Consider the following 18014-nt stretch of genomic DNA (forward strand, 5'->3'; position numbering starts at 1 on the left):
GTCCTATTCAAGCCATTTGCCCTGTGGTATATTGTTCAAACCTATATACGTAGTTTGTTGTCGTAGGCTATTGGTTAGCTAGGATGGCCTGGTGCGCATATGTTTGGTAATAATTCGTTTAAAAAAAAAGAAGAAGAAGAAAGAGAAGGGGGAATTTCCCAGTGCATGGATTTTCCCTGCTCCAAAAAACTTTTTCCTCCAGTTTCCATTGGCTAGAAGAAAGTGGAGGGGGAGGGGGTATAGACATTCCTCTCATACTGCAGTCCCGGAGAAGGGGGGGGGGGCTTCCTGCAACTCCTCCTGTAACGTTTCCCTTTTCCACGGCTCAACATGAAATTTGCAGGGACGTACGAAAACTTTGTGGCCGCAAACAAGCTTCTTTTCACGGAGAAAGGCTTACAACACGCCGACACCGATGATTAGCCGGCGACCGCGTGTTCTGACATTGTAGATGGGGATTTTGTAAGGCGAAAAAAACTCGCTCTAGTATCGCAGGAAAGGAGAAAATTAACAGAAGAGGATGTTTTACCGAGCTTAATGGTCGAGAAAACGGAAGAAGCTCCCTTGAAAGGTAATACTGCATTTATTGAGGAGTAGTTACGAAGTTATAAACTTTAATGCAAGTGTTTAGGTCTAGTGTTGAACTGTTTTCTCTCTCCTGTTAGAGTTGTAGGATTGGGGTACTGGAAGAGATGGGGCAAGGTATAGCATAATCGAGGAGGACTGGTTGACGCAAAAAGTTAGGTTCATTTCAGGTCCTTTTAATGTCGCGGATAACGGACCTCGACACAACACCGATTTCCTCAATTTCTTGTTTTGCTATAATTATATAGTTAAAAAATAATGGCCGCCACAATTAAAACTCAGTTGTATGTTCCAGTATAGCTGTTCATCTTTTTCTTTTGTATCTTGAGGTCAACCAGATGAAAACCTTTAGATATGTTAAGATTCAAGATCGTGCTTTATAATCTTATCTAATACACATGCCAATCACACTGGTTTCATATGCCATTTGATGACAGTAAAATCATCACTTTGTTCACTATTCTTACAAATTCTGTAAGCTGTTCAACATGTGCTGTGTTTGTGACTGCATTCAGGTTCTAAAAGCCCTATTTCCAGATTTCCAGAATTTGATAAAATTTAGAATTTGACCCTATAAAATGTAAATAAAAGTAGAACACAGTGAATTGCAAATAATTTGAAACCCATTTTCTCTATAAATAGTAGAATGATAACATACTAAATGTGTACGTTGTTTATATATGGTCATTTTGAAAATGATGGACAAGGTCAACAGAAGACTGGGAAGTTCTATCTTCCAAACAAACAAACAAACAAAAAAAAACATATTTGAAATTTATAAAACAGGTCCACCTCTTGCAGAGAGGAAAACTGTTGTACTCTGAGAAGTCAAAATTAGATTTAAAAAAATAAATAAATAAAACTTAAGGACACTGGTTTTAAGGTTAAAGAAGAACCATCCTGCTTGATTTCAGGGAAGGCCTTCCTTCAAGACTGGAATCGCTTCAAGACTACTGCTCAAAAATCTTGTTTGTTTACTGGGTTAGCATGTTAAATGTAGCCACATCAGCGGCACAGTAATACTACAAAGCTGATGTGACTAATGTTAGCTTCTCTCAGACTTCAGAGCATGACAAGTCCAGAGCGGCACAGTCAAGATCGCCTAGAGACATTGTGTGAAACTTTTAAAACTATAACCTCAGCTCTTTCTGCTGCTACACCAGAATCTCAGTGATCCTGTTGCTGTGTCTGTGTGACTCAGTGTTTTTTTTCTGAACTTTAATTATGGCTGCTTGCTGTGATATACATGGTTTTCAGCATAAAAATGTATGAGCACATTTTAGGAACTTCAGTGCATACCTTTTAAGCCCCAAAATGGCATAATAGTGGCACAGAAGTGCTAAGCTACATTAAATAGATTTAAAATGAGTATTGACCAAAAGGAAATTGAAGAAGTAAATGAGTAAATATCTGGGTGTCACCTTGAAACTTAAACTTAATTTTGATGCCTATGTTAGAAAAGTCCTATTATTGGTAAATTATAGTAGTCCAGTCAAGAAGTAACAAATGCACTGATAAGTTTTTCAGCTTCATTTTGAGGATGTCACAGGATGCTCCTAATTTTAGCAACATTCCTTAGGTGAAAGAAAGTAGTTTTAGATATTTCTTTTATGTATGAGGTAAAAAGGAGATGGTATCTTGTCAAAGATAACTTAACAGTATTACCTGAGGCCAATGCTATGTCATCTAGACATCATGTCTCTGAGGGAATATCCTCTGTTTTGTCAAAATTGAGGAGTAGAAAATTAGGACATCCAGGTTTTTTATGTCTTTTAAGCTTGTTAGAAGTTTGACTAATTGATTTGTTTTTTATTTGGTTTAATTAATAAATATAGCTGGGTGTCATCTGCATAGCAATGGAAATTTATAGTGTTTCTTAATAATATTGTCTAAGAGAACTATATATAAAGTTAAAAGAATTGGTCCAAGCACATAACCCCGTGGGACTCTGTAAATAACCTTTGTGTGCATAGAAGACTCTTATTTAAAATGAAAAAAATGGAATTACATGTACATTTAGTCATTTGTATCAAGTGTCATTTGCAGACACTTTTAGCCAGAGGGATTTACAAGTGAGGTACAAGGCAAGCAAAATATCTAGAAAGATATCTGATGCTAAAGAAAACTGGTAGTGACTGCTGTTAGTGCTGTTTATGTACTATGATGTACTTTATGATGTATAGGTCATTCCTGCACAGGTAGTCACATAAGTGCTTTGAAATGACCTTTTTAAGGACTTTACAGATAAAAGCCAGATTAGATATTGGTCTATAATTTGCCAAAACCTTAGTCAAGATTAGGCCTTTCAGTAGAGGTTTGATTACAGCTACAAACCTGTGGTGCATAGCCTGTTTGTAAAGACCAAGATCAAAGCACCTCAAGTTTTTTATTGGGGGTGGGCAATATACTCAAAATTCATGTTTCAACCTTCAAGATTCAAAAACTTTTCAAAGGGAGATTTTTTTTCCTGTTACAGTTGCTCTCAGTCAAAAAGGAAAGGAAAGACCACAACCAGAAAATACCAAAATAACCACTGAAACACAAATACAAACCAACACCAATAGAAAAAATAAATCAATAAGGTCAAAGGGAATCTAAACTTGACATTGGTCTCTGGTTGAACATGTTTCTCTGTCCAGCCAGCACACTGTGTAGTAGGTGGGAGGGATTGTCCAGGATTAAGAAGAGTTTGGACAGCATCCTCCCCTGAGCTACAACATGTAGAGGGCCCAGCGTCACGCACAGAACATAGTGTATTTATTTAATTCAGACAGTTTGCACTGTAAAAAGAAGCAGTGTGACTATCTGTGTCTCTCTCCACTTTCCCCCGGCACACGTCACAAAAAAAAAAAAAAAGAAAAGAAAAAAAGAAAGCTGGACCAGGCTTTCAAAAACAATCAAAGGTAGAGCAGAAATCAGATTATTCATCTGTTGCATGCATACTTGGATTTCCAGTAACCTGGCTACTTAAATATATATAAACTTCCCAATCCCATAAAAACCTGGTGCTGCCTTCACAAAGCTATGTAAGCCTAAAAGTTGCTCTTAGTGATGAAATTCAACAAATTCTTAGAAATAATAAATTTCTTAGGAATACTACATTTCCCTTTAAAGTTAAGACTAACTCTTAGCAAAGATAAACATGGTTTACAAACCCCTTAAAAGAACTCCTAATGTGAAAACCTACGTAAGGAGGAGGACTTTTAGGAAGCTTGAGAGTTTCTTACACAGAGGACAAAATAGTGGAAGAACAGAAAAGAAGAAGAAATAATCTCCAAACACTGAATGACGGAATGGGCGATAACGCACAGTGTAGATCACGAAGGGGTAATGCGTGTGGTTGATCTCATTACAGATGTGCTGTCATAACACCTTTTTATGGCAATCTCCAAGACCCACATGAAGCCATTTTTGTTGTCTGCTATATATTATATGCTGATTACTGACCAGTCTATTTTAGTAGTTCTCAGTGAAAACTCACCCAAATTCTCCCCAAATGAAAGATGTTATGTTAAAATATCTTAATTTTCTGATCTTGGGGTGATGATAATAACAATAATAATGTTAACAATAAAGCAAGCACTAGGCAACGGTGGAATTGAAAAACTCCCTAGGTCTCCTAGGAAGAAACCTCCAGCAGACCCAGGATCAAGTTAGGCAGTCATCTGCCTTGACCGGTGGGGTGAGGGGAATATATAGGCAAGTAAAACTAGTAACAATAAACAAATATGACAACTATAATGAACTAAATACCCTTGGAAAATAAATGAGCTTTGTAAAGTAGCTTATCTTTACTAGGATTTAGTATTAACTTTACTTCATGAATACGTTTGACTATGGCCGCTGGAATCCCTAACTTCAGGTTTCTGACTATAGAGCTGCCAATTACAAGAGTTGGTTTCTCTGTGGTTGGAAATGTGAACCTTGGGTGAGTGTCACCCAGCTGCCCTACAGAATAACATCAATACAGAAAACTCAATATACTGTATATACAATAACAGCAATACAGAGTACATACAATACATCAATACAAAGTATGTTAAATGAATGAAAATAGGTCAAGAACTATAGTCTAGGTTGGAATGGCAGCAGTTGTCATGTTGTCAAGAAATTGTCAGTTCCCCCACCCCTTACAGAAGGAGGAGGAAAGACTGATGGTCACAGGTAGAAGGGACCTCTGGTGGAGTTCTGTGACACTTAATGTTGATCAGTCTCTGGCTAAACATGCTCCTCTGTCCAGCCAGCACACTGTGTAGTGGGTGGGAAGGATTGTCCAGGATTGAGAGGAGTTTGGACAGCATCCTCCTCTCAGCTATGACATGTAGAGGGTCCAGCACCAGCTCCACCCCCAGAACAGAGCCAGCCCTCCTGATACAACACGTGTTTACATATACTATAATTTATTGTCATTTATGTAGCATTCTTGTAATATTTTGATGTGATGTATGTAATGGAAAACTAAAACAATTTGAAGTCAAACAACTGCACCTGATGAGTGATCAACCATCTCATCACAAACTTACTATAGACCACAAGCTAAGTTGCTGACGAGCCATGCAAAGTTGGCCTAAGTAAAATTATTTTATTTTTGTCAGAATTTGTGCTTTTCATTTATGTGACCTATTTTACTTTTTACTATACTGTATAAGAAATAAAAGTGTGTGTGAATATATGTAAAAGACATAAATCAAAAAACAATTTTCTTATATAAAACTTGTGACAAAGATGCAAAATATCTGAACTGAGAAAAATGCAATGTCTCTATTGTCATACCATGTTGATACTTTAGGTGAGTTATAAGGTTAGCTGTCCTGACTATGTACTTAATAGCAGTAAACATTTTGCATCTGACTTGTAAAGTTTCTCTTCAAAAACAGAGCGTACTGTTCCCATGCTCAGCCTCATAAAACCACAGGACATGTCAACATAAAGTAGGTCTAATTCAAGAGCAATATAATATCAAAATATCAGATGTTTTATGAATTCCTCATTTGCCCCGGAAGTTGTTCAGCTCCTCCATCTTGAAGGACATCCTAAAGCCTCTTATTTCATTCTGAGGAGGGAGAAGCGATGTTTGAAGAGAGATAAGTGAGGATACACAAAACAATCCTTCGCAATTGTTTACCAGACTGTCACGCACATTTTTGGACACATGTTGGTGATTGGCTGCAGCTGATCACACAGATCTGAAACCACATCACAACACAGGCAAAGTTTTATACTGACATACAGTTACAACATTAGAACAGAACCAATATAAGAAAAACATGTTTTTTCCTAATTTTGTTTTTTAGATATTTCATCTGGATGTAGATATTTAGTTCTCTGTGACAAAAAGCTGTGAACAACTTTCTTTAGACTCTAAAATATCTCTCATTAACATCTGTAATTTACTATTATAAAACATCTGTGATTTACTATTTCCTTCCACCCCTCCATGTATCTTTAGTGGGATTGACTAAGATGCAAGGAAAAGATGCAAGTGAAGGAAACATGGAGGCAATTAAGAAAACTGGGATTCCCCCTTTAATGCATCACACAGGAGGGATTATACATTTTGGGGGGATACTGCTTGTGAGCTTAACTACAGGTCTTATTTATTTTTACCTACCTCTAATTGGTAAATGGTCTGCACTTATATAGCGCTTTTGTACCTAACTGGCACTAAAAGCGCTTAATTAAATTCTTTGAACTACAGTATATGCTATATATACTATATAGTGTTTATTTTTTGTCTCTTTCTCCTTCAATGTTATTATATATTATTATAAACACTATTGTTTTGATTGGATATTTAAGTTTTATTGATAGAGTGGTACAGATTAGCCTGAAACCTGCTTTTGACTGCTTTATCTTTTTTGTGATGTTAGCAGTTACCAGTTTGATGATCCTGAGGAGTAATGTTCTCAACAACACAACTTATACTACTGTTTGCACTAGTGTGTGTGTGTGTGTGTGTGTGTGTGTGTGTGTGTGTGTGTGTGTGTGTGTGCATGAGACGTTTTGCCATTAACCTGCATTTTCTTTATATTTAGCTCAAATTTATTTTTTATCCAAATACAGAATAGAAGATTAAAATTTACCCAACAGGACACCACCATCTTGTTAAAGTCACAAGCAGTGAGTAGGGAAGTTACAGTCTTTAGGATCCCATTGACGGTTGGCAGAGTAAATGTTGTAAAGCAGTTACACTAGCATAGAGGTATGAAGGAGTGGCTCAGTATTGAATGGTCTCTAGATCTACTTGTCTCCACCCAGCCTCACCTGTCAGAGTGAGGGAAGAGGAGTAGAAGGGGAAATGGGGTGGAAAATTGAAAGAGGGGGTGAGTTGCCTTTAACCTACAGAAAGCAGTTAGATGTTATTCTAACACAGACACTGAGTGAATCAAGACAAACATTGGATTACCTCCTTGGTTTCTCAAAACTGGATTTCAAAACGAACGAGAAACTACAGAGGTAGGAGCAATTGAAAAAGTAACACAATAATTCACTTCTATACAGTAATTGTAGAAACATGGTAGAATGTGTGATTAGAGGTATTTAGAATGCTCATGGGGAAAAAGTTGTATTTTCATGGTCGCCTGCATAATTGTCCTCTTCCAACAGAAAGAGATACCAAGAAATTATGCCTTAAGTATTGTATGTCTTTGAATAAGATTACAATGTTGTTTGATTTTGGTATATTCACTGTATTGTCCACTTTTTCTATACTTTATATATTTCTATGTCTTTCTCGCCATCATATGACAGTTTATCAATTTATAATCGCCTCTGCCTGCTCAGTAGACTGACCTAATTTTAAAAAACCTGCTGAAAACAGATCTCTTCCCATCCTTCTCTGCACTTAAATCTTAAAACAAATAATTAAATGAATCTTGCACTTACGCTTTATGAAACAGAAACAGTTCCTCATAGAGCACTTCTCTTTAAAGTTCTTCTCCTTGGCTTAGATATTTTGCTTGACTTGTACCTCATTTTTAAGTTGCTGTGGATAAAAGTCAACTGACTTAATGTAAATGTAAAAATACTAGGATTTACAGTTGCAAGAAAAAGTATGTGAACCCTTTGGGATTAGGTGGAGTTTTGCATAAATTGGTCATAAAATGTGCTCCGATCTTCATCTAACTCACAACAATACAAAAACACAGTCTACTGAAAATAATAGTACACAAACATTATATGTTTTCATGGTCCAACCAGTTGTCACAACCAAATCCTATTCATAATTAGCTGTCTCTTGCCTTAAATGTCTCTTCTATCCATCACATTTTCCACAGGTTTAGGTTGTTTATCCTTTATAATATCACATTTCTAATCTTAAAATGTGGTATGAATCAAATGTCTCACATAATGAGCAGAATAAAGTTCCATATTCCAATATTATTTTCTCCAGCAATTCCTAAACTAAAATGTTGACTAGTGTCTGTACACATCTACATCACCTTTAGGAACTGATGAGGTGGTAGGAATGCCATATCTCGTTAATGCGAAATGCATGTGTTTGCTCCACAGTGTAGGTGACTAGTTTGTACATTGTCTTGCTTGGAAATGGAAAACAGAACTATATAGAGCTCTGTAAAAGGATCCCACAGAGTCAGTCTTAGGGTGGACGGCCTTCTGCATTTGAGTTGGGTTGACTGTAGTAAATAGAGCATGTCCCATGTTTTAGGGGATTTACAGAACAAATTAATCTAGTCTAATAAGTTTTTACTAAACAAAAATTGATTGATCATTACAAATAATTACACCACTTGACCATGGGAGAAGGTGCATGACTGGGTATAAAGGAAGGAATTCACATCAACTCAGTTTTATTTATGTAGCGCCAAATCACAACAAGAGTCATCTCAAGGCACTATAATATAAAGTTATGTTTTTAGCGATGTTTTGACCTTACAAAAGGGAGCTCAGTGTACGACAGAGGTCCCCCCGCAAATCAAATAGAAAGTCTGAGAATTCAGTTAAAAACTCAGAGTAAGGGACAGGAGAACAGTACACAAGAACAAACAGAACTGTTTTTTGACTTTTCCAGTTTGGATCAACAATGAGGCTCTCAATTGAATTTAAAACTATGTTTAGATCTAAGTCTAGTTACTCCTAGCTACTCCTCCACCTAGACCTGTACTTCTAGGAACATTATAATTAATATGACTTGTGGAAGTTGATTCATTCCGACTGACTTATTCCTTCTGCTGTACCAAGGTTTCAGTAAGCCAAAACAAGTGTATTTGATGGTCACTTATCAAATCATTTATTAACAGGGCAGTGAAAACATCTTCTGCAGGGTGTCTGTGTCTATGAAATCTTTACCAGTGTGTGCATATCTACAGCACCTTTAGGGCCACAGAGACGGTAGAAAGACCATAACTTGGAACTGGATAACCTCCAGCTACAAGAATATCATCAACACTGCCTTCTCTCTTGTCAGACCTGCTGCAGCATCTCAACATGTACAGAGGATCTCCTGCCATTAATGCCCCTAGAGGAGCACAGTGAAAGCAGTCATACAGGTAGGTATATAAGGGAAGACCTCTGAGATCTGGGAAAGGCATTTAGGTAAATAGAAAAGAGGGAGGAGACGGCCTTTCCCAGAAGCAAGTAGGAAAGAGGGAAAACGGCCTTTATCATATATATATATATATATATATATATATATATATATATATATACACACACACACACACACACACACACACACACACACATATATATATATATATATACACAACTTAGATAATAGCACCTTTTTTTAGAACCCACCCATTTTAGCAAAAGTAATGGAACATGTGACTGACAGGTGTGATTTGTTGCTCAAATAAAAAACAATAAATGTCTACGCTCAGTTTCAGATTTGGGCTTTGCCTGGTCAGACCGCATTTAAAATCAGTCACGTAATGCATGAGGCATTGCACAAAGCCACATTGGCCATAGCCAGTACAAGTTGCTTAAATGATTCAGATGATCAAAAAATGTATTAGACAAATATAACCTGAATGAAATATTTTCTATATCTACACTACTGCTCAAAAGTTTTTGATCACTTAGAAATGTTATTGTTTTCCAAGGAAACACACACAAAATTAGTCTGTTCTAATTTTAAACTGTTCTCAGCTGAGCAACACAATTGCGAAAGGGTTTTCTCATAATCAGTTAGCCTTAAGATTAACTTGAAGTAGCAGCCATACCAGGAGATTAATGCAGAGAACTGACAATTGCTAATAATAGGCTTCTGTGCAAAAATGTAGATCATTCTTTAAAAATCATCTGATTAATTTTAATTGTTTGTGAAATTGTTTTTCTTTGGAAAGCAAAAAAATATGCAATTGCTCCAAACTTCAGAGCAGTAGTACATTTCTATGTATATATACTATATATACTATATATATTGCTCAAATTAGATTTTGGGAAGATAGATAGATATGTCTCTCCAGCTTGCAGAGATCTAATCATTTGTTGTCTCAAACTAAAGCTGATGATTATCTCATATGATTTTATTTACCTACAGATGTTACGGAAAAAAGCGTCTTCCTCCTTGAGAATGAGAAGAATAACAGAAAGTGCTAGATGTAACAAATTCCTTACTCTGTAATAAAAAAAAGTACAAATTAATTATCTTTTAACAATCAGTGCTGTCAAATGAAACCACAGCTCTCCCCAAACAAACTGGAAACAGCCCAAGTGTAAAACAACAAGTAATATTTATTTTTGTCAATTGTTTCTCAAGACTGGAAAGAAGATCATGTTACAGCTCTTGCTGAATTACTTGAGTTGAGTTACTTTTGGGGTTTTATTGGATCTAATAGAAGAGAGATTTCACTTACTAGGAATGTATCTTTGCAGTAAATACATCTCAAGTGGTTTCAACTTTGACAGCGCTGAATGTACTGTAACTAAAAAATTCTCCTTTCTTCTTTCTAATCAAATTTCTTAGAGCTGTTAGAAGATGAGTAGCACTTGGTTTTATTTTCTTGTCAGTTTGTGTAATTCTCTCTTTTGTGCCATAGTTAATGGGTTATCATCTAACAGATTAAAAGTAAAAATTATTTCTCTGCTCTTTGTCTCTTTGGCACTTATCCCAAGGTTCAAAAAGCATGTAATCTGCATGTTCAATACATCTATATAGCCTGACAGAAAGCTATGCTTTGTCACTAATTTGATGTCACCTTTGTGTTTAAACAACATCCAGAATTTAAGAGGACACTGAAGTATCTATGCTGGCAAAAACTCACATGCAAGAATAGAAAATGTATCATCCCGCCAACCTGTTTTTGGACTGACTTAACATGGCTGACGTTGCAAAATTTATTTTGAGTAAAATTACAAATGATTCTTTGTTTGCATCTTTTCTAAATTAAGAATTTTGTGTTGTTCTGTAGCTTCTTCCATTTATCAGACACAATTATATCCTGAATAAATAGCCAGAAGAATTTCTGTAAGCTGTTTATACAAACCTGATTTGCAGAAATTAGAATGACATCATATATTAAAAACACTGCTCAAAGAAAAGATGTTTAGTGTTTTCACTGAAAATTGATTAATCTGCTTCATTTGATCAGGTTAAGTTTGACACTGCAACACATTAAAAAAAGTTGGGACAGAGGAATGTTTACCTGTGTCTTTTAATTTTCCTTTTAGGCAGATTTTTAGATTTTTTAGGAAGTCAAGATGCTAATTGTGGTAGTTTTGCAAGTTAAATACTATTCTTGGATACAAGACTTTGACTTTGTGTCTTGACAAATGTGTCATACGTTCTTGACACTACGTGTAATATGGGATGGCTTGAAAAGCCAGGATGTTAGTGTAATATGAAAACTGGCATTGTCTTGCTGTACTGTTCACTAATGTAATAGAGCTTCCTTGCATAATATAGTTTTAAGATTGCATTTATGGATGTAGTGTTTTAAGTAGTTTTAGCTAAGTACTTAGCCTGTCTGGCTATATTCCTCATGGTAGCTTGACAAGTTTCTCGTCTTTACTTACTAAGATTTCCCTTAATCTTTTAACTTTTATGTACTGTAGATGGTATTCCTTTCAATTTGGCATAAAGTAATTTGGTTTTAACTGAAAATTTTCATTAAAAAGTCTGACCTGTCTTGGTTTGCAAAGACTCAATCTTTAGTGAGGCTCTATTATCTTTCAATTCAGTTTATTTATTTAGAAAGTCTAAGATCTTACAGAGAATAGCAGTATTTAGAATTATGTAGAAAACCTAAAAATCCCACTTTAGCAAGTACTAGGCAACAGTGGAGAGGGAGAACTTTCTTTAACGGAAGAAACTCCAAGGAGAACCAGTCTCGGGGTAGGTGGCCATCTGCCTCAACCGGTTATAGGGTGAGTAGAAAGACGAGAGACACAAGAATAACATGACTTAGATTTTGTTTGCTTGCCTTGTTCCTCACTTGTAAGTCGCTTTGGATAAAAGCATCTGCTAAATGACTAAATGTAAATGTAAACAACAACAACAAGCAGCAAAAACTCTGGGCAGGTTGGTAGGGCCTGTAACTGCACAATGAAAACATATAACTTATATAATATATAACAAGAGATCAGGGATATGTGTAAAGACGTACAGACAGGATGAATATGATTTGTCCCAAACTCTATAATTGTTCATCAGTGAAAACACTGGCAGTCTTTTCTTTGTACTTTTCACATATAAATAAAGGTTTGAGCAAATTGATACATTAAAGATTTTGGTTTACTTTTTACTTTTAGTTTAACTTTAAAAAGGGGCTTGTATTTATTCTTTCCACAGGCACTGCAGCCGTTGTTTAGTCTTCAAACCACAGAAGTCTTAGTGCAACCAAATACAAAACAGAATCAGTTCAGCATTATTTGCACTGAGACCTTTTCTTTTCAGTTTCACAAAGCTCAAGTAAATAATATTCAAGTTTAAAATGTTTTCAAGGGTTCAGGGTTGGTGGTTTGGCTCCTCTGTTTTTTTCAGAAATTGTCCTTCTTCCAGTCTTGTTCTTTTGTACCACCAAATATAACTGGATCATCCATTGCTTTGTTTGTCTGGGGGTGGTGGATGGTTCAGTATAATCTCTGATCTTATTTATTTTTGTACCTTTCCCTTTCCTCTTCACTCTTGTTTTCTGCAATAACAGTACTCTTCCTGCTGTTTCTGTCAGTATCTTAGATTGTTTCTCTGCCACTCCTTCACATTCAGTCATATAAAACAGGTTCTCATTCTTTTGATACTGCTTTTCTATCTTCTTTCTCTCCCTCTTTCTCCTACTTCTCCGGAGGAGTGTAGACCGTGGACGAAGCTTGTCCTTTCATGAGGTGCGTGGCCAACGTGAGACAGAGATGAGGGCTGCAGCTGAGGAGTCATCCAACAACAGTAACAGTGTGGGAGGTGGTGGCAGCACTGTCCTGCAGCGACTCCTTCAGGAGCAGATGAATCGGAATTATGTGCTGCAACAACAGCAACAACAACAAGGAGGGGGAACTGGAGGGGGAGGAGGTTACACAGGACAGGGACAGGTTGGCACCTCTGATGACCACTCAATGACGCCCCACATTGCGCGACAGGAGCCTCAAGGACAGGAGCTGCAGGCGGACAGTGGCCTAGAGAAGCTGGGCTCCACCAGAGTAGGGGGTGGAAGCAGTGTTGGAGGCGGGGGGTTAGGGACTGGAGGAGTAGGTAGTAGCGGAGGCGGTGGGGGTGGCCAAGGGCAATGCCCAAACCCTGAGGACCTCCCTACATATGAAGAAGCCAAAGTGCAGTCACAATACTTTCGTGGCCATGGCCCTCCTCCTCAGTCTCAGCAGCAGAGCAACCAGCCCCAGCAGCCTCCTCTTCCTTCCTCAGTGGGTACCACATTCTATGTCACTGGGGTAACCAGCACCAAGGTACGTACTGAAGGTCGCCCCACTGTGCAGCGAGTGAGTGGCGCAGGCAAGGTGCACCAGGATGATGGGCTGAAAGATCTGAAGCAAGGACATGTTAGGTCTCTTTCTGAAAGACTTATGCAGCTCTCCTTGGCTACCAGTGGCGTGAAGACCCATGCTCCTGTCACCAGTGCCCCACTCTCCCCCCAGCTTCCCTCTACAGGGTCTCCAGGTGACTACTACAAGCCGCACCATCGCGGCCCACCCCCAGACTACCCTTTCAAAGGTGTGGGCTCACCTACTAAGCAACAGGAACCTGGGGGCCATTTATACCAGGAACACAGAGGGAGGGAGCCCTCAAGGGAGGTGCCTCATGTTCGATACCAGCCCCCACCTGAATATGGCTCATTCAGGTAAGAATGCATGCATGCACACAACACATGTCATGTCATCATACATGTATATCACACCTCTGAGAACCCCTTGTGAGGTGAAATACAATGACGGTGAAGAGGCTCTGTTATCTACATCTGAAAATAAAATGCAAGTGGTTCCTGTAGTCTGCCACTTTTCTTGTTGTCCTTAATTACTCCTGCACCAGCTTTGGGGTTTCTGCCTCAAAATTGGTAGCAATATGTCGATAAAGATTCTCTGTCATCCATGTAAGGTTATCTGGAAGATGAGCCATGGACACTTGATTATCTTCTTTTTAGGTTAAAACATTGACCCTTCTTCAATCTGAAACATTTTGTTAAAGGACATATCTATCCTCCAGGTTAGTTTTATTTTACATGTGCCTGAATAGGCTCATTAGTAAATCAGGCCATTGGAGAAGTTAGTTGTTAGTTTTCTATTTTTTATATATCTATGTGTTGATAATCTTTAATGATGACTGCAAGAGATTTTTGATTGTGCTGAACTGTACTTTAATCCTTGGATAACGTTTTACTTTGACTTTACTTTTTTGTTCAGTATATTATTCTCATTTTCTATGAATATGTATTCCAGTATAAGAGGTGTAATTCGATTTTGGAGTTTAGCAGAATAGTTTTCTAGAAGACTGAAAAATTTGTACCTTTATTTGATAAAAATAGGCAAGTCAAAAGTGCAGGAACCATTCTTCAGTAATACTTGAATCCATGCCAACTGGGAGAGGAGTTGATCTCAGACCCTCAGACATAGAAGTTTCTTGATGGAGATTATTACTAAATCAGCACAGTGTTGTATAGAAATGACAAACGTATAGTACCCTAAATGTTGTGTTTAGTACCATAAATGTTAAGTCTTTAAATACATAGTTGCTAAGTAGAACTAAACAAGAACAACAAGAACTAAATTACTTAAGTAAAACTGAATTTATTTTGCAATAAGCAAGTTGAAAATAATAAAGTTGTAAAATGATACACTGCCTGGCCAAAAAAAGCCTTTTGGATAATCACAGCAATGATTAATATATTTCAACTGACGATGCAATGAGGTCAAGTCAATAACTGAATATATTGGATGACCAGGTTTTTCCATCACTGGTTAGTGTGGTGGTAAGATTACTGCCTTCCATGTGGTACTGCCTACCCTTGTAGGTTGCTTTGGATAAAAGTGTCTGCCAAATGACTAAATGTAAATGTAATGTAATTCCGTTTGTGAGTGGTGAGCGAGCATAAGATATAAATTTCACATATGGACTGGCCACCACAGTTCATTCAATTTATATAGCGCCAAATCACAACAAAAGCCATCTCAAGGCACTTTACATTGTAAAGTTTAAGACCTTACAAAATATAACTGTATATAGAATTATATAGAAAACCAAAAATCCAACTTGAGCCAGCACTTGTGCTAGTGACAGTGGAGGGTAAAACCCCCTTTAAGAAATATTTGTGTGACTTTTTTTCTTGCCAGGTAGTGTATTATGTATGAGCATTTAATGGTTTCCCAATAGCAGGTGGTGAGAACAGAGCCTGTTGGGCCTGTTTCACACAAGACTGTTTACCTCAGAGCAAATCAGATTCAAACAGACATGATTACTGCAGAATTTTGTTCATCAGAAGGGACAAGTTGGAACATGATCTGCTTGGTGTTGATTATACTGCTTTTTAGGCTAGGATGTTTGCTCTGCAAAAAGCCAGTTGATAGATGGTGTTTTTCCTGCTTACTCAAAAAGATGTGTCAAACAAACAGCAGATGAAACATACTTTGCTATAGCGTTTTTAGGTTAGGATGTGTTTATTTAACAATTTGTCACATTAATCACATTAAAATTATCGGATGTTGTCTCTTGGGAGACATGGAAACCTCATTATGATACCTATATATGCAACCAGGGTATTCTCAAGGTATTCTTCTGGTATGCCTTGGAGCTACAAAGGCTGCGTTTCAAAAAAAGCATGAATGCTTTTGGAGTTAATATTGGCATCTCTGTTTTCTGGGTAAATTACTCAAGGGATCAAGCTGACACATACAGAGGGTTATGGCCTGTTTCTTCTTTGATCTTTATTCAGCTTTGTTACTATCTGGGGTACTATAGAACATGCTTCTTAAAACGTGCTAAGGTTCATCTGTCTAATCAGAGATGTGAATTTTAGTTTGAACTGATCTAACAAAACCAACAAAAATTCTTTGTAAACAGTGGTCAAAAGGAAGAAGGACTAATATCACACTAAGACATATTGATCTAGCATGACCACTTATCCACTTCATGTGATATTGTAATAAAGGCAGATATTATAAAAAATCACGTTTCTTGACCAGAAGGTGGAACTCCATGTGTAGTCCCACCCTAACATGTACAAAATTGTGGTCCCGCCCCAAAACTTAAGGCTGCAGGCAATTGTGAAATGTTGTCTAAACAAACTTAGAATTACCACGTTGTGGTTGTATGTCTATACTAACCAGTGTAACTAGTGTAGTTTACATGTATGTCCAGACCTATATTCTAATAGTGTTATGCAGGAGCGCATGTTTGTGCGGGATGTAAAGAAATTCATTCCATGGGTTTCTGAAAGGTTGCATTGATGAAAACTTGACCTTTGACCAAAGATCTAATCAGTTTGTCCTTGACCCCAAAAGGCAATTTGTGCTAAATTTGTAGAAATTCCCTCTGGCTGTTCCTGAGACATTACATTCACAACAAGAACTGAATGAACATGAGGTGCCAGCGACCTTTTGCCATCAAAATCTAAACCGTTACTTGTGGTAAATTACATGCATTACTTAGATATTGCCTTCACAAAAATTTGGTGTCTGTTTAAATGGACAGATGAATAACCCAAAAATATAATGCATAATTTCTGTGCACATCACCTGAATAAAACAGGACAAAAGTGTTCTGGAGCACCATGCATCAAGCACACTACCATGAAGTCACGAAAGTAAAGCTTAACATGCAGATGTGATTTTATTAGTATTCTATGCTCAAATATGCTTAATGAATTGTAAATCAAATAAAAAAACACACAAAAATAAACAATAGCCCAGGAAATAGCTAGCTCTCTTAATCAGCATATTGAGTCTTTTGCTTTCTCTGTGTGCTCCCTTCTACCCAGCAGACCCTTGGGCATTTTATAACAAGCTTATTAATCAATGCATTAAGGAACAGATATACATTGATCATAAAAAAAATCTCAGTATCATGAGGTTTGAGTAGAATCATTATGAGGCTTTTCTCTCTATGAGAACAATTCATGAATTTAAGTGAAATTGATGAGAAGCAGTCAGGGTTGAGGACCATGTAACCAATTGATCTTTCCTCAGGTCCAGTAAGGAGGGTTCTGTTCACTACCAGAGGCCCATACATCAGCACAGTCCCACCTCCTCCATCACGTCTGTGGGCTCCTTGTCTCGTGCCCAGTCCTCCACACTCAGCAATATGCTCAGTGCCTCTCTCTCCTCCCATTCCTCCTTTCCTCACCAAAATCCCCATAGCCAGGGAGAATCCATCCCCAGCATGGGTCCACGCAGTCCGCAGGGTCTTGGCTCCCACCATGCAGGTGAGCCCATCTCCCCTGGGCCCATTTCATCAGCACCACAGAGAGGTCATAGTTTCCTTCATGACCCATATGGCTCCACCACAAGAATGCATCAATACCAACAACAACAACAGCCACAACAGCAGTTACAAGGACCGCCACTTTCTCAGCCCCAAGTGCCAGTCCAAGTTGGACATTTCCCCCTCCCACACTCCTATTCCCATCTGCAGGGAGAACCCTTTGCTATGATGGCACGCGCCCCCCAGATGGTAGACATGCTGTCAGAAGAGAACAAGATGCTGAGGCAGGAGATGGAGGTCTTTCGAGAAAAAGTCACCAAGCTGCACAAGGTAATATCTTCTGCAGAAGCCCTTTAAAGTATTTAAAATGTTCACTTTCATCACTAAACAAAAAGCTTATGTGTACATTGCTTTTTATTACTGTAATAGTTTCTTCTCTTCATATTAACCACAAAGAGGTTCCTTGTAAAAGTGATTTCTCTGTCCCAACATTTTTTGTTGGGACAGAGAAATCTCTACTTCTTTCTACCTAGCTGGTACTCAAAGCATTTTACACTGCATCTCATTCACCCATTCACACACACAAGCACACACACACACTCACACA

General features: G+C 37.7%; 1 protein-coding gene across 5 annotated transcripts in view; it reads left to right on the top strand.

Moving 5' to 3' along the window:
* Nucleotides 1–285: 285 nt before the first annotated feature.
* Nucleotides 286–18014, top strand: part of LOC113169397 (angiomotin-like) — a 44501-nt gene continuing 26772 nt past the window's right edge. The window contains exons 1-5 of one of the 5 annotated variants that reach the window (XM_026370769.1): nt 286–571; nt 8916–9095; nt 10091–10151; nt 12845–13835; nt 17173–17737. In XM_026370769.1, coding sequence (XP_026226554.1) covers nt 10091–10151; nt 12845–13835; nt 17173–17737 — 1617 coding nt within the window. In that variant the 5' untranslated portion in view covers nt 286–571; nt 8916–9095. Of the gene's footprint in view, nt 572–8915; nt 9096–10090; nt 10152–12836; nt 13836–17172; nt 17738–18014 lie in introns of all 5 variants that reach the window. The other 4 variants (XM_026370772.1, XM_026370773.1, XM_026370771.1 and 1 more) reach the window with 4 other exon arrangements.

The sequence above is a fragment of the Anabas testudineus genome, chromosome 14 (genome assembly GCF_900324465.2).
Source record: "Anabas testudineus chromosome 14, fAnaTes1.2, whole genome shotgun sequence".
NCBI classification, from domain to species: Eukaryota; Metazoa; Chordata; class Actinopteri; order Anabantiformes; family Anabantidae; genus Anabas; species Anabas testudineus.